The 25,144-nt window shown below is 35.4% G+C and overlaps 1 protein-coding gene across 3 annotated transcripts; it reads left to right on the forward strand.

Annotated features, from left to right (window-relative positions):
- Positions 1-106: 106 nt before the first annotated feature.
- Positions 107-25,144, forward strand: ano5b (anoctamin 5b). 3 transcript variants are annotated; one of them, XM_046840357.1, is made up of 21 exons: positions 107-391; positions 5,717-5,761; positions 8,228-8,289; positions 13,009-13,116; positions 13,940-14,008; positions 14,105-14,389; positions 14,468-14,587; positions 14,690-14,805; positions 15,865-15,999; positions 16,209-16,314; positions 16,721-16,781; positions 17,229-17,380; positions 17,584-17,658; positions 17,841-18,069; positions 18,285-18,463; positions 18,700-18,797; positions 19,189-19,319; positions 19,524-19,729; positions 22,193-22,395; positions 22,867-22,972; positions 23,073-25,144. In XM_046840357.1, the coding sequence occupies exons 1-21, from the start codon at positions 316-318 to the stop codon at positions 23,307-23,309; spliced, it is 2,799 nt and encodes a 932-aa protein (XP_046696313.1). In that variant the 5' UTR covers positions 107-315; the 3' UTR covers positions 23,310-25,144. The 3 variants fall into 3 exon arrangements, with proteins under 3 accessions (XP_046696313.1, XP_046696314.1, XP_046696316.1); XM_046840358.1 differs by lacking the exon at positions 5,717-5,761 and having other exon boundaries at positions 108-391; XM_046840360.1 differs by lacking the exons at positions 107-391; positions 5,717-5,761; positions 8,228-8,289 and adding an exon at positions 11,178-11,367.

Raw genomic sequence — 25,144 nt, forward strand, 5'->3', positions numbered from 1 at the left:
AACTCAAATGGCTTTCTTTTAATATCAAGTGCACTAGGTAGTATATAGTAGTACAGTAGTGGATACAATGTAGTGCACATGTATAGGCTGTGTGACGTGATCTAGGACCCAATCCTCGCCCTGTCTGCCGCGGATTCAGATTTTGGATCTGTGACCTGGACTGGATCCAGTGAGGATTTTTCCTTTCCGGAAAGTGGATTGTGATCGAAATGAACTCGTGGAAGCTTTAACAGCGGGATGTTTTGCGGTTTACGGGAGTGAAAAGCAAAACCTCGGCTTTGAAAGGCGTCGAAGCTGCTTTCTTTTGGTGATAAGATGAAGCGGATAACGGGAAAGACGAAAGATGCCACTCTTCTGGAGATGACAAACAAAGCGGACGCTCATCTAGAAGGTAGAACCATACGGCCAAAAGAGAAACTCAATAGAAACTATACTACATAAAAAAATTATTCACGTTTACACCACCGACTTCACTCCTTCCAGGAAAGCTGAGACATAGTGGTTAGTGGGGGTTCTTTGGGTAGAGAAAGTGAGCTTGGCTATATGTAGATCTATTTTTGTCGTTTGTATTATAATATATTATTCAACTATACCGTACATATATCATATACATCTCTAATATACATAATTTCTTGGCTGTCTTTCAACTGAAACCATGTTTGTGGTTTGTTGGACCATAAGCAACCTGTGAAAGTTTACACCCAGGAGCGGTTTTCTCACAGTTGGTTTTTTTCGCGTCTCAATCCGACTCCCAGTTGGAAACGTAGGGCACTAGACAAACCGTTGGAGCAGTTGTTAAACACACTACGTAGGGCTCAAATATAGGGAGTTAACAGTGATTTGTATTTCAGCCTTTGACTTGCTGACTAGTGCAGGAAAAATTTGCTCATCTTTACTCATTATAGTGAGTACTTATTATTATTATTATTATTATTATTATTATTATTATTACAAGTATTTAGTTTTATTGTAGTTGTTGTTGTTTACAACAGTCCAGAGGTAGAATGTGGCATATAGTAAGAAGTATGATTATTTGTGCCTCAATATTTATGTACTATAGTGCCTTTTATATAGAAAAGTTAGTCATTTGGATTTAGCCCAAATATCTAAATGGCATTGTGGATATTTATTATTTCCATGACAGATAATTGTCTATATGTATCCAGACTGAAGCACATGTCTGGGTGAATTTTGCAACAAATAATTCAATCGAACACAATTTCTAAATATTATCACTCATAAACCCATACAGCGTGTCACTGTATAGATCCACTTCATTGGATGTAATTCAATTCAGATTTTTCTTGATCACAACGAAATCACATTACCTAAACCCAGATGGAAACCAAGACTGAATCACCAGAGAGAGAGAGGTCTGGCATTTCAGGTCATATTCCATTTTGAGCAATGCTTATATTGTTCATATCCTGTAAAATGACCTCATACCGTATTTTACCGGGCGTATGGCTGTGACTGAAATCAACCCTACAACTTAAACACTGTAAACTTAACCAGAGATCTTGTTTTTTCAGAGGCACTGATAGTGTGCTGAGCATGAAACACTGAGTAAAATGCAGGATTCACTCATCATGTATGATATAATTTATTTACACCACAATGAATTGTCCAATTTTATTGGGCAGAAGGTATTTTATTTTGTATACCAGACACTGTGATAGTAAGCTGTAAGGCCAGCTGTAATTAAAACGAAATATTTATATTAATTCATTTAGTGTAATAAATAGCATTTCTAGACTTACAGCTCATTTACAGAGATTTGTAATCTAAATGTTGTAATCTAGATGTTAAAAACAAAACAAATCCAACAAAAATGGATTCTTGTTTATTTATAATTTATGACAGAGTCTCCAGTGTCTGCGCTGTATAATATTTTTTTTTCATCCATATGAGGAAAAGAGAAGGCTGATTAGGGAACAGTGTTTACCTTCTGTATGAGCCACACAACACCATGGCACCATCAATTACTTTCCAATAACTCCAACAATATTTTAATCTTTATATAATTTGTCCTGAAACAGCAGCATTTTTATACATTGGTTGGGCAAGCTTAGAGAGAACATGCTCTGTTAGTGTGAGGACAGCAGTTATCAGGCACCAGCTCACATGAAGATCATCATCACCTTCTTAGCCTCTGTTTTATAATTCACTTCCCCATGGTGCGACTTCCATCCTGAAAAATATACGAGAGTCCAACACCCCTCTTATCACATCATTCAGTGCGAGGTGTGAGTCATTACTGGTATATTTTCCACTGCATGCAGTGCAAGGTTATTTTAGCCTTTTGGATCCGTCAACAAAATCAAATGAAAGAAGGCCTTGCAAGAGCGTAGGCCAAAACAAACAGAAACCAGGCAGTTATATAACGTCAGTTATTCAAGCGATTGGACTCTACTCCAGAGGATATTCTATGGTATTTTACTGCCGTCCGGCTGATGCTGAAAATCTGTGGTTAGTCCATCGTGGTTAACATTGAATCTTCACTGTATAAGTGGAACTGGTATGAGTCAGCAGACCCTGGTTCCAGGTCTTTGTGGCAGGTTGTTTACCAAGCAGCTTTTGAAACAAGTGATGGGTGAAGAAAATCCTCAGCGAAATTAAAAATGTTCAGCAGTGCTGCAGTTCTTTAATCTGGAATATTGAAGATTGGTCATATAATGAAATTACAGACGCTCCTTGGACGAAAGTCAATACTATAGTTTTCAATTTTAAAATTAAATTTACTGTACGTGAATTATATTCTATTTGTATGAAACTCATCAAATAAAATAACTTGCCTTGGTCCTTACCTCAGGTTACTGTTAGAGTTTTTGTGGATTTCTGGCATTTTTTTGTTTCCTATCATCTCATGCCAGTAGGACATTTTTATTTAAATTACAGCAAATTTGCCTGATGCTTAATTTAACACTAGAAGCACCATAATCCTGAAAGGTTATAGAGTATATTTAAAAAAATATCGTGAACGTGTGTGATTTGGAGCCCATGTGACCTACGCATTGTTAAAGAAATCCAGGGAAAGTAACATGGACTCATATTTCATCAACACATACCTCACAAGCTAGCAAGTATAAAAGAGAAGCATGATCTGATTCTCCCAGAAACTTGAGAAATGATGTGTAGCTGAGTGCGATCGAGTTAAACCAGACAAGCATGACTAGCCTGGGCTTGTTTAAACAGAATTCAAACGGTGAACAGAATGAGCTCTTAAATGGAGCACATAGATCTGCCTGACACGCTTGTGTTTAATGAAGTGGCTGAGTGTGGTGTTTCACACAATTATTTGTCCGGTCTCTAATCAAGAAAGGCCATATGGAAACACTGAAGTGTGTGCATTTGTGAACCTTTTATTGTGTGTGTGTGTGTGTGTGTGTGTGTGTGTGTGTGTGTGTGTGTGTGTGTGTGCGTGTCTGAGACACTGTTTAGTCTTTAGACTAGATGCTGGGACAAGAGGATGGCTTAGGGCCATATTAGTTGCTATTCATTATCAGTAATTAAAGCAGCATGTTAAAAAAAAGTCATGGTGGTCTGGTCACTGATGTCTCAAAATGCGATGCAGATTTGATATAGCGGTAATACTAGACTGATGACATTTCTGCTGTCCTTCAATCGCAAAACAAACAAGCGTTTGCTATAATGTGAGATGTGTATTAAATCCACACAATTGATGCATTCTGCATGTTTGAACAAAATGCAATCCGATATTTCCAAACTCAAACAAAACCATTCACGGAAAATAACCGGTGTTCTGGGACTGTTTACTCTGGCATGTGCCTTTGAGATCATTGCAAACACATTGGGGGTAGGTAGAAGAAGAGAGCCAGGGTTGCTATGGCAACAAGACTCTGTAATTAGGTTTGTCTGTTTTATAGTTTTGATAAGCTTTCTAGTAGCCATCTGTGAAGTAGGAAGGTTACACACAAGTGAGTTTTAGAAATAAAAATGTGCTTTTAACATGAATACTAACAGACCAGTTTTGTTAATGTACTATAAATAAATATAGCACACAAAACCAGTTGAATACAATTCAACTTCTGTAACCACTCGATCTTGGACCGGGAATTTTCAGTGCATCCAGAGTCTTTTCCTCAGGCCTTGAATGGGGTGTAGGTTCATCACAGGCACCATGCATGCACACACACACATACACACTCATTCACGCAGTGACAGTTTGAATTGCCACATCCTGCCGAATAACACCCAAACCAGCACCTCAGATATGACAATCAAATGGGACCAGAAAACAAAAATAGCACATAGTGAAATGTCCGTATAATTACAGCACCCAAAAACAAACACACATACACGCACACACCAATGTGCTTCCGTAGTACAGTTGTGGAAATAGGAATGTTCTTTATCAAACTTTTACAAGCAACCCTCATTGGTACAATATTACAAAGACAGGAAGATGAACAAAGTGAGCACTGAGGTAAAACAAGGCCATGGGTGGATTTGCCATCTTATCATACAGCATAAGACCATATTTACATAGTCGTTCTTTTTTCTGAAAGGGAACCTTTATATAGAGCTGGGTGAGCTCAGATGTTTAAGCTTGGTGTAGGATTATAAGCTAAGCCTGAATGTAGAGAACTGTGGTGTTATCAGAACAAACCCAATTGATTCTAGGAGGCCTATGTTCGAAATAAAGAAGATCTCAGGTAAAACAGTTTTGGAGTTGCTGGCATTAAAAGAATGCAGTTATGAAATTCAAGAGCAGAATCCAAACCTTGGAAAAGAGCCAGTTTTCATTTTGCTCTTCAACCTGCTGTAGAACTTTTGTGTAGTGATTGAAAATCAACAGAACTATGTGTTTTTAAGATGTTTTTACTTGATAGCTCTCAAGACACCATTTGCATATTCATTTACATATTCATGTAAAGCATCTGGCAGATATGTTTTGTTGTCTACATCAGGGTTAGTCTGGACATGGGGGTAGATAGATAAGAAGGTCTAGTAATTCCTAATAAGTATAATAATTATTTTTAACTGCATGCTTGGTGTTTATGAGTCTTTTAATCATGTGTTAAGATTTTAAATATTTGCACAGCTATAGGAAGCCAGTGAAGGGAGCATGGCAGTGGAATAAGACATATTTGCATACTGTCTGTGTACTCTTTACTATTGCTTGTACAATGGTCCTGACTCTTGGCTCTTTAAACCTTTAATGGAAACACTACATTTTCCATCACAGGTCCATTACAGTGTTAAACACAATGTCCGAACGCTACAGTTTAAATGTTATTACAAATCAGACACCAATTAATAAACTGTTCAAACTCAGGATAACTGAAAGTATTTTTACAAAACTAATAATGTATTTAAGACCCTATTTGATTGTATTCATTATGTTAGCCTTAATATGACACAGTGATGTAAGTATGATATTCTGTAACCAGGTGTAACAGGTGTCCTTTTCCTGGCACCTGCAATATTATAGCACCAACAACAAGAGGTGTAATCTGCTGGCTATCATCCAGAACTCTCATATTACAAAGTTGGATTTCAGAAAAGGTTTATACAAAATTTTGTGAGCTATGAAATGTAGATTGCATTTAATTGTAAATTGTGTTTTTTTTTTCTATAGCCCTCTTTTTTTTGGTACAATATTTATATTGTTTTCTCTATTACCAAAATATATCTTTGCTTGTCTTTTGTTTCTCTGCCCTGAACTCTTGGTGCTTCTGTCTTCCTGGTTAAGATGGTTTTGCAGTATTGACAGGTTACAGGAAGACCTTTCTCACAGGTATGGACGGAATGTGTCTTCATGTGACATCCTTCTGTCTGCCCACCGCTTTGTCTCACTCTGTATTGACATCTGCTACAAGTCAAGGCCTGGGCTTTGATTCTCGCTGTCATGGCTTGTTTGCTTATTCCCTATTCCTACATGATTTTATTTTTTATATTCATACAGACTAAACTTCCCTTTAATTTCTGATCCTGTAAGTAATTAGTGTGTACTTGTGTGCCACACTGTTTTAATATTTGTGTCTGCTAACTGTATTATATTTGTGTCTGTAAGAGTGTGAGCTAAAGGCCAACACACTTTGACACACATTTCACCATCACATACAGAGTGGGCTGTGTGAGGTTCTGATAAGACCTTCCATTCATTTACTCCCACACCATTTGAACAACTAACATCGAGGTCCCGCTCAACAGCCTGGCAACTGAAGTTGTACACTTCGCTTACAGTGTGTTGGTGTGTGTAATTATTTCACATTCTAAAGGCTCACTGTATTATCTGTTTAATATTTTAACTGCTGAAGAGTATGTTGAGTGCAGTGGCATTCATTTTATTTTATTCCAAATTAAAAATAAAGTAAAATCCTAAAACATGAAAAGACTATGCCTACAGTATATGGCCAAATGTATGTGGGCATCTGACTTTCACATCCATATGTATTTATCAAAAAATCATCTTCTTTTATAACAAAACCAAAGCATGTCTTGATAGAGCATTCTTTATATAATAAATATATAATATATAATATAATATAATGATTGTACGCTGTGAAGGTCATGCATCCACATGTTTTTGACTATCTAGGTTATGTATGTATGCTTGTCTCGTGCATAACTGCTAAACCTCTTCATTAACAATGATCTATGTTCTGCTGAAACAAATTTTGTTTTCTAACTTATATATATATATATTCAGTTAGAAAACAAGATTGCATGACATGTATTCATGTGTAAGCAGTAATTATATTTTTTTCTAAATGTTTCTGTTGTGCAATACAGTTCCCTCTGCTTTACATGGTGACTGTATGTGGGGATTGGGTGGAACTTTGCACAGCTAGGTTTGCAGTGTTTTGCAGTTGTCTGTCTGTGGTTCCCTGCACAACCCACAGGAAGTCCTGTCATTCCTTCAGCGTTCTTGCAAATCTGTAGTGTCAGCATTAGTGATACAGAGTGTTTGTGAAAGAGAGATACCAGAAGGGGGTAAAAAAAACATTCCCGAAGCTGACCGGTCTGAGGATCCCAGCTTAGCCAATACTATTTGATTTTAACAACATCTTAAAGTGTTTCTGAAAAAAAGTGGAAAAGTTAAAATGTTACAGGCTAAGAATGTCACATGTTCACAGTAAGACATTCTTAGCCTGTAACATTTTAACTTTTCCTCTTTTTTTTGTGGTTAGAAATCGTGTATTCCTGTAACACAGATGTCAGAGAATTTAAATTTGACCTCTAAGTCAGATACATTTTTAGATTGTATTAAATTGATGTTTATTACATTCCATTTCAGTGGATTTGCCATACTGAATTTTAATGAGAACAGCTGCTCCTTGATTGATTTGCTATAAGAAATATTGGCCTGGTTTATCTGGTGCATGAGAAATCAAAAGACCTATAAAATTACCACAAACAAAAGCTACCCATTACACAGCAGTAATGTTTCTAGCACTATAGTAAAAAACTACCAGTAACCTGTTGATTCTTTGTTTTCTTCTTTTTTCGGCTCCTCCCATTAGGGGTCACCACAGCGGATCATCCATCTCCGTACCCCTCTGTTCTCTACATCTGCCATCTGCCTCTTTCAAACCAACTACCCGCATGTCTTCCCTCACCACATCCATGAACCTCCTTCTTGGTCTTTTTCTTTTCCTCCTTCTTGGTGGCTCCATCCTCAGCATTCTTCTACCGATATACCCCATGTCCGTCTTCTAAACATGACCAAACCATCTCAATCTCGCCTCCCTCACCTTGTATCCAAAACATCCTACATGTGCAGTCTCTCGAATAAAATCGTTCTAATACTGTTCATCCTCGTCACTCCCAACAGAAAACCTCAACATCTTCACCTCTGCTACCACCAGCTCCAACTCCTGTCTTTTACTCAATGCCACTGTCTCTAAACCGTACAACATCGCAGGTCTCACCACAGACCTATAAACTTTCTCTTTCACTCTTGCAGATACCGTTCAAACACAATATGTGCAAATATACATATTGTCAGGATATTTATACTAATTACTTTTCATACTTACAAAATGCGTTAAAGCTTTTTGTGTCTATTTTTTTTGTAGCAATTGTAGTGTTCTCATATAAAGTACACCATTTTTACACTGATGCATATTGAGGAATTTAGGCAATTTGTCCCAAAGCTTTGTAGTGTTAGGATCATTTAAAGTATTTGAGTGTTCATTTATCTGACCGTGATCTTTGTGCTTTAATGCTTTGCATAATTGGACTGCTTGTGTATCCACAGACAATAATGGCAGTGTCCTTTCCACCTCAGACAAAGAAACACAATTACCGGGCCATCGGGAGGTAAGTGCACATCCATTTCTTTTAAAGTACTTTGTATACTTTGGGAAAAACCTGTGCAATAAATATAATGTGTTTCATTTAGAAGAAGAAGAATAGCCTTCATTTGTCACAATTACTGATTGTATCCCATCTGTTGCTACAATTTTGCATACAACAGAGATGCTGTTAAACACGTCTGGGCTACTCATTTAATTCCTTTTGGTTGCCAGTTATTCAGCTTCATCTATAATGGTTATTTTTTGAGACCTTTACTATGCTAGATTTCACTTAGTCAAGATATCAGGGGTTTTGCAGACCAGATATTTAAACTTGTGTTGACTTGCAAAGTGTCTCATTGTCCGTACAAGCAGTTTGCAGTTTGCTATATATATATATATATATATATATATATATATATATATATATATATATATATATATATATATAAAAAAATCAAAGAAAAAGAAATTAACATTAAACCCAGATTACATTTTTATTAAAGTGAGAATTCAAATTGATGAACTATTTTCTGAACTTTATAGAAAATTATGCAAATCTGTTGCATTTCTCTAAAGAGTATGCAAAGTTTGAGACAAGTTAATTTGCACTTTTCTGCATTGCTAAAAATGGAAATGTAATGACACTGTGTCATTTTATTTACAAGGTCTAAATTTCTGACTTAGCTATTACTAAAAAGCTATTGTAGTCCTTCCATTTGCGATTGCAATTCTCATTCTCCTGCTATCTAGACATAAATAAAACATTTTTTGCAATGTCATTATTTTATGCTTTATATATTATATACTACACAATTTTATTTTATATACTAGGCTGTTATATTATACCCTACCTGGATTGCTTATGCAGTGAATAGGATGTCATTTGGGATGCAGCCAGTCTTTTGGCAGGGCATAAGGGTTGGCTGATTGCTCAGTGCATTATAGGTTTTGCCAAGGAAATGTACTTGGCCTCCTTTTGAACTCCAAAGGAATTATCCACTTGTTGCTATAAGCTGTCAGACTTGCAAACCTAAAATGTATTTTAATATGAATTATAGTTCATCCAGATCTCAGAGCTTGATTATTTAATGCTTATTTTACTGAAATGTAACAGAACACCATATGAGTCTATGAAGCACAATGAGCTTGTAGATGTAATATTAGAGGTTCTATCTCTAGCACACTTAACCCTTACCATACACTATGGGGTTTATATTAAGCAATACCCTTATAATACTGTCTTTAAAAAATACAAGAAGAATGATATGTGAGCGTTTTTTTGTCACTTAAAATTCATAAACTGCAATTTGTCATTCTTTTTGTGTCTCTTTGGTTAGTACTTAATTCAAATTGTGTACAGTCATAGTGTTCTTGGTTTCTATCAACACTTAAGCTTGGATTCAACGGAGGAATTTATAGAAATATACTAAATAAATATATTCAGTATTTTTGGCAGGTATTTTATAATAGATTATACAAACATAAATAGCACATTTTTATACTATAACCTTGGTAATGGGGCTTAGTGTTAGTATGTAATTTGTAAATGTGTGTTAGATGCAATGATATGGATATTTATCATCTTGTGAATCAATCATTCTAGGAATGGGCCCATTTGTGGCAGTTTTTGAGTTTCTTTTTTTAGAAAAATTTACATTTTTATTGCTGATATTGCATACAAGAATATCTGTAAAAATTAAACCCATTTAGTGCATTTCATTGCCATATTGCATCAAAATGCAAATACAAATGTATAATTAAAAAAAAAATCATAAAAAAAATATAAAACTCAATTTTAAATGACTCTAAAAAAGGTAAACGCACTGTACAGTGTTTTCTTAATGTTTTCATTTGAAATGATCCCAAACTTTTTAAACTGTCATTTTCTTTGACCTGAATCTTCTCCTCACCCCTCATTGTTTTCTTCCCGTTCTTCCATTTTTCATTCTGCGGCATCTTCTGTGTTTACCTGTTCGGAGCTCTCCAGAGTTTAGCAGGTGGTACGTCGGTAATAATGGTCCTTGTGGAAACACAGTGCGCCGTTAAATGGATTAAACGATGATTATTTTGTATTTGAATTACTTGAGTTACTCAAGGAATCGTTTTAGAAGTAGTTATTATTGCATAATTTTGGATTTTAGAACATGATGACTTTTTAAGAACATGACTTTAGGTTCTTATTGCTTTCCTGACTATCCTCCTATCTCTGTAGGAACAATCCATTTGGTGTGCTGTCCTTGCATTTAAACTGGAAAGCACTCTAAGCAAAATACTTTTGAATTGACATTATCTCAGCTCTCTGAAACCATGGTATGACCAAACAACTAGCTCCAGTGAATACCATACAAAATGGATTACATTAAGCCTCCATTTAAGCACCATATAAGGAAACAAAAAATAAAGATCTAATATTTATAAGATTTAAGTCTGATATGAAAAATACATATTAATTAAGCACAACATGAAAATCAGAATTTCAGAAAAAGCTGGATAAAGTGTGCCTGCAAACAACACGTGGAACTTCTTTGATTAGTCAGTATGAAAAGGCACTTAAAGCATTTATCTCTACAAGACTAAATATTTATAATCTCTCTGCTTTATTGTTATGCCATAATATTTATAAAGGTGAAATTATCTCAGGAAAATGAACTGCGGTCATATCTTCACATGTTTTGGATGTGCAAATGTAATAATTTTTAATATGTCTGTATACAGCTGACCTTTCTGCTGTGAAAGTACAGCGTGGCATTGCTGTATGCAGATAAGCAGAACAAACTGATTGCTCTAGTTATACTCATATAACCATAAAGCCCTATAATTAATCTTTTCTGTTTTTTGGGAGAAATAAAACAATTTGTTAAAAGGATCCAGGCTGAAAAACAGGGCGTATCCAGAAGCGTTTTGACTTTTACTTGAACACAAGATGTAAGGGGAGTGAACTAGCGGAACTCTTATCTTCAGGATACAAGAAAGGCCAGCTTTGAGTGTGAGTCATAAAAACACAGCATGCAGCATGAATCCCTTAGATCGGTGCTGTTCACCATATCTATAGGACTCTTTCAAGAACTAGCTTGTAAGTGATATGCTGACCCAAATTGAGGTATGCTCAGGAGACACGCACATTAATAGTAGAATAAGATTTTAAGATATTGTATTCTTTTTACAATTATAATAAGTGGGTATGTTGTGTGTGGTTATCTAATAATGTGGTAGTTAAAAAAATGCATTGAACAGTGTGTGGATATTAAAGTATGCACTGTCTAGTGTATTTAGTCTTATAGTTTATGTGAATTATGTTAAATAGGCTTGTTTTCCATTCAGTAAAATGATTTAGGTAGATTTTCAGACTCTGAAGAGCAAACAGAATTTTTCTACTGCCTCTAATTGCTGCCTCTGGTAGCCTTGGAGCATTGCCGTAGTCAGGAGTAATCAATAGCACACAATAACTCATACTGATGGCTTTTTGAAGAATGATTGAGTGCAGTGAGAACTGAGGGACTTCTGTATTAATAAGCCTTACAGTGTCTTTCTTAAATAACTCATATGGATTAGTTTTCTCCCATTTAATTAGCAGGCAGACAAAGGCTTTTACAGTAATTAAGTCATGGAGAACGCTAGCATTTGTATATTTCCAATTAATTAGTAGTAGCAAGTAATCCCAATTAAATACTATATTAATGTCCATTGTACTTAAAACTATTTGCACAGGGCCTGTAATGGAAATTTGGTTTAGAATACAGATACTGATGACTGATACACTTTTAACAGTGCATAAAAATATATGCAACAATAGCACTTAAAAATAACAGCTCAGAACAACAGGGAGGTGTGAAGGGAGAGCTCACTAACTCCAGTTGCAACAGAAATCATATAAGCACAGACAGGTTTTCAAAACTCGTGCTTTTTTATTTTTCTTTGCAACAGCATTACGGGTTAGTCAAAGAAACTTAGAAATGAGCATCAGAAAATAATAAGGACATGTTCCTCGGTCTTGCACACATGCAGTTATATATGGGTGCGCTTTATAGTCCGGAAATTACAGTACATTCTTTTCTATTTTTTTTGTGTTTCTTGTAACAGATAGGGCCATGTGTAGATATGTCTGATCAGGACATATACATTTTATTTAAATTTTATATTTAATATAATTAATTCATAGTTCAAGCCTTTATATTTCTTATAGTTATTTCTATATGCAAAAGAAAAGCATCACTGAAAGCTCCTTTTGGTTATATAGAGCTGTTCAATATGTTATTATCTTGAGAATAAACTGTTGTGTCTATGTGCTTTACTTGTCACAGATGTTTCTTGATCCATTAATAATAAAGCTGTGTAATATGTGGCCTGTTACTTAACACATGATTTCTGTTGACAGAGACAAGAGGGCATTATATCAGTACTCAAGAGCTACTTACTTTTTATCGTTCTACTAATAATACTGTGTTTAGCAGCTGATAAGAAAATGCAAACCTGTCTACGTGCAGAGTGGGTTTGTATATTGTATATGTCCTGGTAACTGAACTATTTGTGGATGTAGTCCCTGACCTTTTGACCTCTCACTTGAAAAGTGTTCTGTACCACCATTATACGAAAACTTTGTAGGCATTTAAGGGCAATTGCTGATTAATCAGCATGTGTGTTAATGAATGAGAACCCCATGTTATAATATTTGTAGCGTGTGTACATGTGAATGTATTGCATGTGTTCCTCTTTGACCTCTCTTTTGTAAAATCTTTTAAAGATTGATAAACTGCAGCAGAACAGCGACTCCGTGTATTTCAGAGATGGCATACGACGCATCGATTTTGTCCTGTCTTACACTGACGAGAAAGACGGAGACAAGAAAGCGGTATGTGAACTTTTATTCAAATGGATTTGTACTCTGAGTAACTTTTCTAATTCTGACTGATATCTGGAGTCAGTATCAGCATATTTCTCTGTAACATGGTGATGGTTGAGAAACTGCCAGCAGTCTTCACACAATTAACAGTGTTGCAGCAGTGAAGATACAGTTTAAAAATAATCTAGGAAATGATTATTTACAAAGGCCACATGATCAGCTAGTTTATGTTCTGTTCTTGTTGTATGTGTTCTTGCGAGATTTCAGTACACAGCATTGTTTAGTCTTTTTAGTACATTAGTCATATGCACTGGCTTAATTGGAAATTTGAGCTCAGCAATAATTCTTGTCTAGTCACACCATTCTAGACAACACAGTTAACTTATTTTAAAACATATTACATTAATCCCTAAAGTAAGAGCAAATGCCAGTGTAATAGCATGACTCATGGAGGCAATAAAATTTTGCTTGAAAAAATTGTTTGTCTCCTTTCCTTCTAGAAGGCTTTCGTTCTTTTCATGAGTGGGCTTGTTTGTAATAATGCAAAACATTTCCTGTATATTGATTCACCTTCAGTACGTTTTTTTTGTCAGTGTTGTATGGAGCTAAAACAAAACCTGGGAGCAATATGTTCAAGGTGGAATTTCACACAGGATGGAGTGCTAGTCCATGGCAGGGCACAATGCATACACTCATGCTATGTCGACAAAAATAGAGCTAGCAACAAATAGGCACAATTTAGTTTAGCCAATCCACGATCCTGCATCTTTAAGGATGTGGAGAACCAGAAAGAGAGTGCATGTTTATGAATCTGCCTCTGCCTTCTTTATAGGAGAGAAGAAGAGAGTTTGAGGCCAACCTTGAAGATGCAGGTCTGGAGCTGGAGACTGAGGATAAACTGGTGAGAGTCTGATTCGAAAAGCAGAAACACCACATATTAAAGTAAACACTTCAGGAAAAGAGAATGAACATTTTTTATTTCATTGTATTTTTGAAGGATTCAGATGACCATAAAACATACTATCTGAAAATTCATGCACCATGGGAAGTCTTGGCTACCTATGCAGAAGTGCTGAAGATCAAGGTGCCTTTTAAGAAGACGGACATCCCGAAAGGACGGGAAATCTCACTGGCTTGGCTCACACAGCTTATCCGCCTTCCCAGGAACATCATGAATCCTGACCCTGATTACTACACTGCACCCTTCAACAAGAACAAAGTCGACTTCTTCCTGATTGAGGACAGGGCGACCTTCTTCCCACCCTCCACCCGCAACAGGATTGTAAGTTAGGAAGGTTTAAATGAAAGTGCTCTCTTTGGTAACAAATTGTGTCATTTTTGTTCTCTAACCTTCATTTAGGTCTATTATATTCTTACAAGATGTCCATACTACAAGAAGGATCGAGTAGATAGAGAAAAGACTGGAATTAAGAGACTCTTGAACAACGGCACCTACACATATGCCTACCCGCTCCATGATGTAAGAACAGCATTTCTTGTGTGTCCTCTTTATAGTTTCACTTCTTTTAATGGACACGAGCGCTGCATTGCTGATTGTACACTGTGTTTGTTCGATTTTCAGTGCCGCTATTGGAAGAGAGCAAATGATCCACAATGTGAAAGTGAAAGATTTCACCTGTATAAGTATTGGGCTCGCTTTCTCTGCTTCTATAAAGAACAACCTCTCAACCTAATCAGGTGGGAACATCTTCAATTGTGTGGGGAAACATAAAAATATGGGAAATTTGCTTATTGGAACATGTGGGAAATGTGCAGTGTACTTGAAATGAAAAGATTACAGAATGAGGAAGAAAATAGTTACAACATTGGTGGAAGTTCAGTGAAGTTCACTAAGAGATTTAAAAAAAAAAGATCCATCTCTCACTCTACAATTTTGTGTTAACACATTTTGGGCAATCGGTTTTGTGGCATTTATGGTGACTACAAGGGACATTAGACATGTGGTTTGTAAAAAAAAAAAAAAACTATACTGTCAATATGCAACCTACACAAGAGTATAAAACATAATCCATTTTTTTTGTTAAGTGTTTAGGGTTCCAGTCCCAATGTATCAGTCTTTAGTGCAGTGTAGATTTCAACTCTGTTTTTGGTTTTATAATTGGCATATTTAAGGGGTCATGTAGGATAACATTCCAATACTTAAACTATGTTGTTTCCACCTCCTTCCATACATCATGTTTTATACTATTAAGTCTGGGCTTTGACAGTAAAAGTTTGCATAGTGTACCTGCCAAGTTTTAAATTTGACAGTGTGCTATATTAACAATAAATATACAAGATAAAACTTGAGCTAACTGAATAATGTACTATGATTGTAACCCTTTCATTGTTTTGTGAATTTGCAGCTATTCTAAAAGCAAGTGGAAGTAACGCACTTGGGTTAAAGCAAAGCTTGTATTATTTCTTCCTAATTGCTTATGAAAATATTGTAAAACATTGGAGTAAATAATAGAAATTACAAATATCTCACAATGTTAGCTAACAAAAAAGTGGCATTTGTGTGTACTCAGTTCAGGAATTATTATAAATGTACAATAACATATTTGTTATTTGCATGAATTATAACCAAACACACAAAATGTTTGTAAATTTTTTACATTGAAATTGAAAATTGACCGTGAATATTATTTTACATTAATTGAGCAGACCCTAGTATTGATTCCTGGCTTGCGGTACAGTTTGCACTTTGTATATCAGTATGTAGTGAAAGTAAAGTTTTCTGTCTGCCTTTAACAGGAAATACTATGGTGAGAAGATTGGCATCTACTTTGCTTGGCTCGGCTTCTACACAGAGATGCTGTTTTTTGCTGCTGTCATGGGTGTCATCTGTTTTGTGTATGGTTTACTCAGCTATGATGATAACATAACAAGGTTAGGATGCTATTAATAGTGTTCTACATCTCAGTGGAAAACAGAAACCATTTGTGTTTTGCTTGACCACTTAAAACCATAACTGATATTGATGTACATTATCTTAGTTTGTGATCTAAAATATTCTTAGTTTGGGTCTTTTTTTTTTTTTTATAAATATGCCATTTTTAGACAGACCGTTTTTCTTACCCTTTAAATTGATTATTCAGTAAAGAGATCTGCGACCCCAATATTGGCGGAACCATTGTCATGTGTCCTTTGTGTGATAAGAAGTGCACCTACTGGAAACTCAACTCAACTTGTTTGTCATCATGGGTGAGTAAGCTTGCTGTCATCAATGTCTCGCTGTCCATCTGTACTTCTATATGCCTAAATTAGGAATTTGGGTTAAGGTATTCAGTTCCTAACATCAAGTAAGCCCTGAGCTTGCAAGTTGTGAGGATCCACATTGGATATTAAATAGATATTAGGAAAAATATTTTATACTAAATATGCACCGGATTTTTACCAGCTGCCTTTATCTTTATATTTAGCTACATAGTTGCATAATTTGCAAATAGTACTAAGAAAATTCCCATTTCATAAATAAATCTATGTCAATAATATCTACAAATAATTTGCGGTCACAAGAACTTTAAAAGTTCTTAAAATCAAACCACATCACAATTTAATAACACCTTGTGTCTTCATGCAGTTTTATGTTTCTACTTTCTTTCTTTAGCAATCCCATCTGTTTGACAACGAGGGAACTGTGTTCTTTGCCATCTTCATGGGAATTTGGGGTAAGGTTATTCTCACCACTCTGCCACCTACAGGTTGTCAACTGTAACATAAAACATAAACAAACTGAGTACACCAACCTGGTCTCATGGGATAGAAATACATAAATGGGTTGAATGAAGCAGAACCAATTTGGTAACTATTTGTCTGATTAATTTGTCAACTTGGGGCAGTTGATTGAATTTTGGTAATTGGTGCATTTTAAAGCAGAACATGCACAGTGGGTCTTCGTAAATGATGCATGATAAAAATATTAATTAGAGGTCCCGGAGCGATCTTTCTCTCATGATGATAATGTTTAAAATATCACATACACAAGGAGACTGTTCCAGCCTGCTAGTTAGCCAAATAGCAATACACTATAACTATTTTTATTACAAAGCTCCATTGTTAACATTCATTCTTTCTTCTTGGCTTCTTTATTTTTTTACTCTTTTCCGATCCTGCAGTAACTCTATTTCTGGAATTATGGAAGCGGAGGCAGGCGAGGCTGGAGTACGAGTGGGATTTGGTGGATTTTGAAGAAGAGCAGCAGCAGCTTCAAATCAGACCTGAGTTTGAGTTGAAGTGCACCAACCGCCGTCCCAATCGTGTCACACAGGTAATTCAAAGCAGTGGGGTATTCACTCTGTGGTGATTCACTTTTTCTTTAAAAAAAAAATTACTTTCTCTCATTTGCTGTACTCAACATTATCTTTGCTTGACTAATACCTAATAATTATTTTAGATTTTACATCTGAAACATCTGAAAATAGTCAATGTGTTTTAAGTAGTTTTTATGACAAATGCATTGATTTATCTCAGGAAATGGAGCCATATTTGCCTTTAAGCAGCAAGTGTGCTCGCTTCTGCTTCTCTGGAGCTACAGTTTTGTTCTGGGTGAGTCGATGTACTTGTTTGCAAAAGCAACAACTATGATAATCCAATATACATTTTATATATATATATATATATATATATATATATATATATATATATATATATATATATATATATATATATCTGTTCCTAACTGAACCACCAAATCCATATCTATAATCAGTGATCTGTTTCTTCTTAAGACTTTCCTGATCGTGGCCTGTATAATGGGAGTGATTGCATACAGGTTAGCAGTTTATGCAGCTTTTGCTAGCATCATGAAGGACAGCACGACCAGCAAGATCCAGCTTGTGGGGTCTCTGATTACTCCACAGTTGGCCACCTCAGTTACAGCATCCTGCATCAATTTTGCTATTATCCTCATCCTCAACCTGCTGTATGAACATGTGGCTATACGTATCACTGATATGGGTAAGATGAAGCTTTACTGCCATATAAAAATGGTTTTCCATTTTTCAACACTTTCACATTTTAATACTTTGCAAGCATTATTTTTCTTTGCAAAAGCCAAGTATAGCATATAATATTTACATGACAATTGTAGACTGTTTTATATTTTGTTTGTTACTTTCTTTGTCCTTTATTTATGTTTATTTCTGACTTGAATATTTCAACCTTTCCTACAGAAATCCCCAAAACACATCTGGAATATGAGAACAAGCTGACCATGAAGATGTTCATGTTCCAATTTGTCAATTACTACTCCTCCTGCTTCTATGTTGCCTTCTTTAAAGGCAAGTTTGTGGGTTACCCAGGCAACTACCACTACATGTATGGAAAGTGGACTAAACTGAGAAATGAGGAGGTGAGATTATCTTCGTCTTATGTTTAGTTCTGTATAGTTGTTTGCATTCCTATTTATAAAAATGTAACATAAAACTGTTGAATCTGAATTTTTTGTTTTTGTGATGTATGATCCTCTGTAATCATACCGTATACTGCACATTTCACATTCACTTCATGTGTTAAATCTGATTCCATGTGCACTGCTTCAGAATATACACAGCTGCATGTGTAATTTCCAGATGTGATTTTTTGCAGTGTGCTCCAGGAGGCTGTCTGATAGAGCTCACCACTCAGCTAGTGATTGTCATGACAGGCAAACAACTCGTGGGAAATATACAGGAAGCTTTGTTACCGTGAGTGTCCCCATGATCTATAAATCAGTTTATTATTCATTTAAAATATAATTATTTATTAATAATATAATTGATTTAGTAAAATAGATAATTTAGTACTTGCAGTGAAACTAATGAAAACAACCTGCAGAATGTCAGTATTACTTTACAGCTTTTTTGTATTTTGTACTTTGTATTTATGTGACTTGAAAAGGTTTAAATTCTCACTTTCTTCAGCAAATAAATCATGATCAGGCAATATTAAAAAATTTCTTATAATAATACATTTTTCAGATTTTTTTTTAGGAACAAAACACTAACAGCATTTAATTCCATCAATTATTACAGATGTCTCATATTGTATTTTTTAAGGAAATGACACAAAAACAACCTGACTTGCTTTTAAATTCAGGTTACTAAAGAATTGGTGGATCAGCAGGAAAGGTCGAAACCACCCAGAGAGCCGGTACAACCGATGGGAGCAAGACCATGACTTACAAAGCTTTGGCCAGTTTGGTCTTTTCTACGAATACTTGGAGATGGGTATGTTTTCACTCATATATACAATTTCCCTTAGCTATATACAATCCTGATAAACTTAGTTATAATAAATAAATTTAAATATAAAACTAAATGTTTTCATCAATTCAGATTTACTCTCATGCAGGCTGTGATTTCTGTTTGTGCATGTTTTAATGTGTACTGTTATTTGCTGTTGTCTGATTGTTTGTTTTGTTATTGTAACAGTGATCCAGTTTGGTTTCATCACATTATTTGTGGCTTCATTTCCACTTGCTCCACTACTCGCTCTCTTTAACAACATCCTTGAAGTGCGCGTGGATGCATGGAAGTTTACAACACAGTTCCGTAGGCCGGTTGCCGCCAAGGCACGCAATATTGGAGCCTGGCAGGAGATCCTAAATGTGGTGGCTATTTTATCTGTTGTCACAAATGTGAGTAGCAAAAGTCAGGGGTCATTCTCTAACTTTCTGAGTTTTTTTTTTCTGAAATCACGTTACTCAGCTTGCTAGTTGGCTTTATCATTTAGTACGTTGCCAGTTTTTATGATTGATATCCAGATGAGCGAAAAAGAATTATGTAAGAAATTTAAAACAGTAATCATGAGCATGAGGAATCTCATTGACTGATTTAGAAAAACAATTTAATTATACAATTTGTGGAAAACCAATCAATTTTTCACAGGCAGGGAAAAAAGAAACCAGCCAACTTCTCTCACTTTACTGGTAGTCACACATCACTTATCATATAATTACATCACATCACCTACATTACACACAGATTCAATAACTTCCAGCTATATGTTGTCATGAGTTATGGCAGTGTGAAGGTGCATTTTTATTTTGCTTGTCGATTAAGTTTTACACAGACATATACTGGCAGACATATTTTGGTATACTACTTTTGGGCATATGTAAAAAAAAATATGTAAAGCAAAAAGGTTTAAAAAAGTAACGAAGTGAAACCCTTTATATAAAATGTTATTGTTATACCAGCATAATCAGATTTTTATATATATATATATATATATATATATATATATATATATATATATATATATATATATATATACATTTCTTTTATTTTAACGTTTTTTTTTTTGTTGTTGTTGATGTTTTCCTTATTATAACTGCAAAAAAACCCTAATTTGTGTTTTTTCTGTATCAATGTGTACTTAAAAAATGCAAACGCCACATTTGAAATTCACTCATGCTTACGTATGCAAGGTGAAGCAGTTTGTGTAAATCAACATTTGTATTGTATTTTGCAGATGGCAAGTTGACAATTATGCTTCAAAAATATATATAAAATGTTTTGACAGTTTTCTTTAAAAAATATGCAGATATTTTTTATTTATTTGTGAAGATATAAACAAGGTCCCCTGGTGGTCTAGTGGTTAAGATGCAGTGCTCACCGCTGCGACCCGGGTTCGATTCCCGGTCAGGGAACCATCCCCAGCCACTCTCAGTGCCGGTCCCAAGCCCGGATAAATTGGGGAGGGTTGCGTTAGGAAGGGCGTCCAGCGTAAAAACATGTGCCAAATCAAACGTGCGGAGGATCCGCTGTGGCGACCCCTAACGGGAGAAGCCGAAAGAAAGTTTTTGTGAAGATATAAGCATCTAGAATTCATAATTAATTTAATTTTGTATAATAATCAAATATTGGCATAAATTAGATATACAAACATTGAAAACACGCATTTGAACGTAGTAAAGCCACAGCAAATCAAATATGAAAAAGGATAACATACTTTTGTAGTAGACAAATGCTTTAAAAACATAATGGAATGAAGAAATGCAGCAGGCTTACAGGCTTAATACAAAAAAAAAAGAAAAAAATATGCAGGGGTGTACAAATGTATACTCATTTGCTGAAAACTACAACAGTGACTAAAACTGTAATTGTTTGCTGCTTTATTTGCTGCTTTTACATTTAGTGGTTTTTGCACCAATTTAATTTAACTATCACTATGTCGCAAGCGAGATGATTGCGCAAATGTTTCACGCCAGAACAGATCCAGTGAGGCTGTCCTGAAGATAGCAAACAAACAGTTTACACAATAGGGGGGCTCAGTGGGTAAGGCATTTGATTTTGGATTGGAAGGTCACCAGCTCTAATCCCACCACCACCAATCTGCCACTGCTGGGCCCTTTAACAAGACCCTTAACCCTCCCCTGCTCAGTTGTAAGTCGCACTGGATAAGGGCCTCTAGCAAATGCCATACATGTAAATTAAACTACATTATTTTCACATGATGAGATTTATAAAGTTTTGCTTACCATGCTGATGTTTTGCCTTCATCCATGACACCAGTATGTTTTCTTTTCACGTGCTTGTGCATCACAGTGGTACTTCCATGCCACACAATATCAGTTTTGCATAACTTCCAGGTACAGTTTTCTTTGTTGCATTTACTATAAAATGTTCTGTACCATGCTTTGGATGATTTGGGCCGCACACTTTTTCCTGCGATTTTCACAGACATCTGTGTTTTCTTACCGTCACGCTAACTCTTAACGTGAACTGCCCAGCTAATCGATAACGGCACTCGTTGACAAAGAATTTCGTTATCGATTATTATCAATTTTATCGATTAGTTGTTGCAGCCATACAATATACTGCAAAAAAACCCAGTCCGTGGTACCAGCAAACTTGCCACAATCAGCATCACTAAGATCACATTTATTCCCCATTCTGATGTTTAGTTAGAAAATGAAATGAAGCTCTTTCTCTGTATCTGCTCCATTTTAAAAATTTGCATAAACAATTAGGGTTACAGGTGTTTCGTTTATAGTGGACATTAGTGTATGGCATAATTTATTGGCAGCCAGAAAGATAGAAAGAAAGAAATCTGGAAAAAACATTTGTTTTTACTTGTGCACTTTTTTTCATCCTAGGCCTTCATCATGGCTTTTACCTCTGACATGATCCCTCGTCTAGTGTACCTGTACGTCTACCATACTGGTAATAAGACTACTATGGAAGGCTACATTAACAAGAGTCTTTCTGTGTATGAAATCGCCAAGCTCCATCCAGATAACAAACCAGATGATGAAGAGAACCCCTCTTGGTTCAATGAGTCCATCATCACAACATGCAGGTATGTGGCTGGGTGCATATTCCTGTTCAAATGTTGTAACACGAGGCACAGCTTCTATAAAAACTTACTTAAATTAAGTAGAAGAAGTAATATAAATATTATGCACAAAATGTTCTGTTTACTTGCAACTTTTGTATTTTTAATACATTTGTGTATATAGAATATATACGTTTATTTTTCAGTTATATTTTATTTGTATTTAATTTGTCTTGTATTCTGAAGCAGTCTCTGGCAAAGGAATTTCTTTCGGGATTTATAAAGTTCTATCTTATCTGTTCTTATCTTATCCTATCCTATCTTATATTATTTTATTTTCTCTTAAATGTGTTTTAAATTGCATACTACTATATTAATAATAATGTACACTACCTGCTCATATGTGTACTTATGGTACCTATGTGTGCATTCTCTGCTACATTTGACTTAGATTGTCATAGTCATACATTTGCATTTGTATTTAAAATGTTGTAGATATCGAGACTACCGTTATCCACCAGGCCATCAGAGGGAATATTCACAAACCATGCAGTTCTGGCATATTCTTGCAGCCAAGATGGCCTTTATTATCATCATGGAGGTGAAAATAGTGTGATTTTGTTTTTAGATCTATCGTAGATAAATTCTTATTTGCATACTAGAAGTTTGTATCTGAGACCAATTTTTCTTCCTCTGACCAGCATGTGGTGTTTGTGGTGAAGTTCTTTGTGGCGTGGCTGATCCCTGACGTGCCATCAGAAGTTAAGGACCGCATAAAGCATGAGCGCTACTTGGTGCAGGAGCATCTGCATGACTACGACGTTAAGAAGATCACACTGCAGCTCAGTCAGAGCAAGGCCACTGACCTTAGTCACACAACAGAGAGCAGCTCGCTGCTCCTTTCTGACAAGATTGAAGTCCTATCTGAGTGTATTTAAGGAGTCCTGAGACTGCAGGAGTATGAGGAGGTTGCCAGCCAGTTATGAGTTTCTGGAGTGTGATTAAACCTGAACCATGCTGTAATGCATGAGCAAGCTAAATCTGCCTGTAGCCTTAAATCTATAGGAACCCTATAATCTCACTTTCCATTATAATAAGGAAAGTGGGGACAAGCCAGGAGTTTGTGGCCATCTGTATTCCTTATTTGCAGTGCCATCCGACACTTGTTTCTCCAGCATGCCGTGCTCTTTCAGTATTTGAGACCGCTGTGACAGGCATGACATTTTTGGCGGATTTCGTGATTTGGACAGCACTCTGAAATGACTCTCTTGTCTTTTTACCTTGTAAAGCAATGGCAAGTAAAATGTGAACAAACAAGAATGATTATATGATTTTTGAAGAATTCCTTTTAAGCTAAATAAGCTTTTATATTCTTTTTATTCAATATTATTCTCCTGTTTCATTTTTTCCAGAAGAATCTGCCCTAATGTGATGCACTGTGTTTTTATGTTTTTTAGTTATTTTTGTCTCTTTGTTCAGATGCAGTGTTAATAATTCTTTTTTATAATACTCTATGTCTTTAAGGTGTAAAATTGTCTTTAGGAACCCTTTTGGAGTATCATCCATCCAGACACTCATGTTGTACTGATCACAAGTAAAGTCATGTCATGTTGTTCTCGGTACAATATTTATGCTTTCTTTTGCACTGTTGGTTGGACCTACAGTATGTACAGTCATTTGTTAGATTTGGAGGTGAAATAGTGCAACGTGTACAACATTTACAATAAACAGTTACTTTAATTTTAAAACTGTTAAAACACAGAGAAGAAAAGGTAAAGGATTACACTAAATATTTGATGAAAACATTAACAGTTTTATGACTGAAGCCTGACATCTACTAAAGAACTCTTAAGTCAACTGGAATGAATATATTGCACTACAATGTGTTGGAATAGAAGATGCATGTGCATGTAGGTATATAGCAAGATTTAAAGATCTACCCAAAAAGAAATACTGAACTTTATTTAAGCTCCAGAGAGCAATACATGTTTATGGGATTCAGGTGTGCATTAGGTTTCCCAGTAATATATATAAGATAAATAGCCATGTACTATGTAAAATAAATTTAGGCAGAATGAAGCAAACATTTGAGAGTGTACATCTAGTCTATACACAAGCAATGAAGAACCACATCCAGAGGTGTTTTGATCATTAGAGAATTTGTCTTGTGTCTCCTTATCCTTTATTATGTATAGGTTTCATGTATGCTTTTTTGTGTGTTCTTAGCAGTTCAAGTTTCAGACAATGCCGTGTTTATAAGCATCAGAGAAGACTTGTAAAACACTAAGATCGATGTATATCGATTAAGTGACAACTGTTACATTTCTTATCACAATGTTACATACAATCTTTTTTTACTTCTACTAGTCTTATTTATTCATGCCATCATGTTGGGAAGGTAAATGAATGCTGTTATACTGTTAAATTCCTGCAGCTGTGTATGTTAGTATTAAATTTTCTTTATTACATTTTCTTTTTCATTAAAACATCTTTTTGAAGACTTCCACTAAAAGTGTCCATTTGGGAAATTGTAAAGCTTTCTTTCTCTGCTTTAAGTTTATATCTCAGGGAAGTCAACCTTCCAATGATCATGGTGTGTACTGTTGTGTATAGGTTTGGTCGAAGTTTGCATCAGCCTTAAATTGTTTACTCTTGTCTTCTTTTAAGTGAATTATTTTCGAATAATGGTGCTATTTCACCATTTAATTGTTTGTATGTGATCTCATGCCCCATGTTCCTGCATGACTCTAAAAATAAAATGTGTTTATAATAA

The sequence above is a fragment of the Silurus meridionalis genome, chromosome 26 (assembly GCF_014805685.1).
Source record: "Silurus meridionalis isolate SWU-2019-XX chromosome 26, ASM1480568v1, whole genome shotgun sequence".
Classification (NCBI taxonomy): Eukaryota; Metazoa; Chordata; class Actinopteri; order Siluriformes; family Siluridae; genus Silurus; species Silurus meridionalis.

Excerpts from the sequence above, each read along its gene's own strand:
- ano5b (XM_046840357.1), top strand. The coding sequence starts at position 316 with ATGAAGCGGATAACGGGAAAGACGAAAGATGCCACTCTTCTGGAGATG. Across the intron at positions 18,070-18,284 it reads TATACGTATCACTGATATGG|AAATCCCCAAAACACATCTG; the intron begins GTAAGATGAAGC and ends CCTTTCCTACAG. Across the intron at positions 19,320-19,523 it reads CTACGAATACTTGGAGATGG|TGATCCAGTTTGGTTTCATC; the intron begins GTATGTTTTCAC and ends TTATTGTAACAG.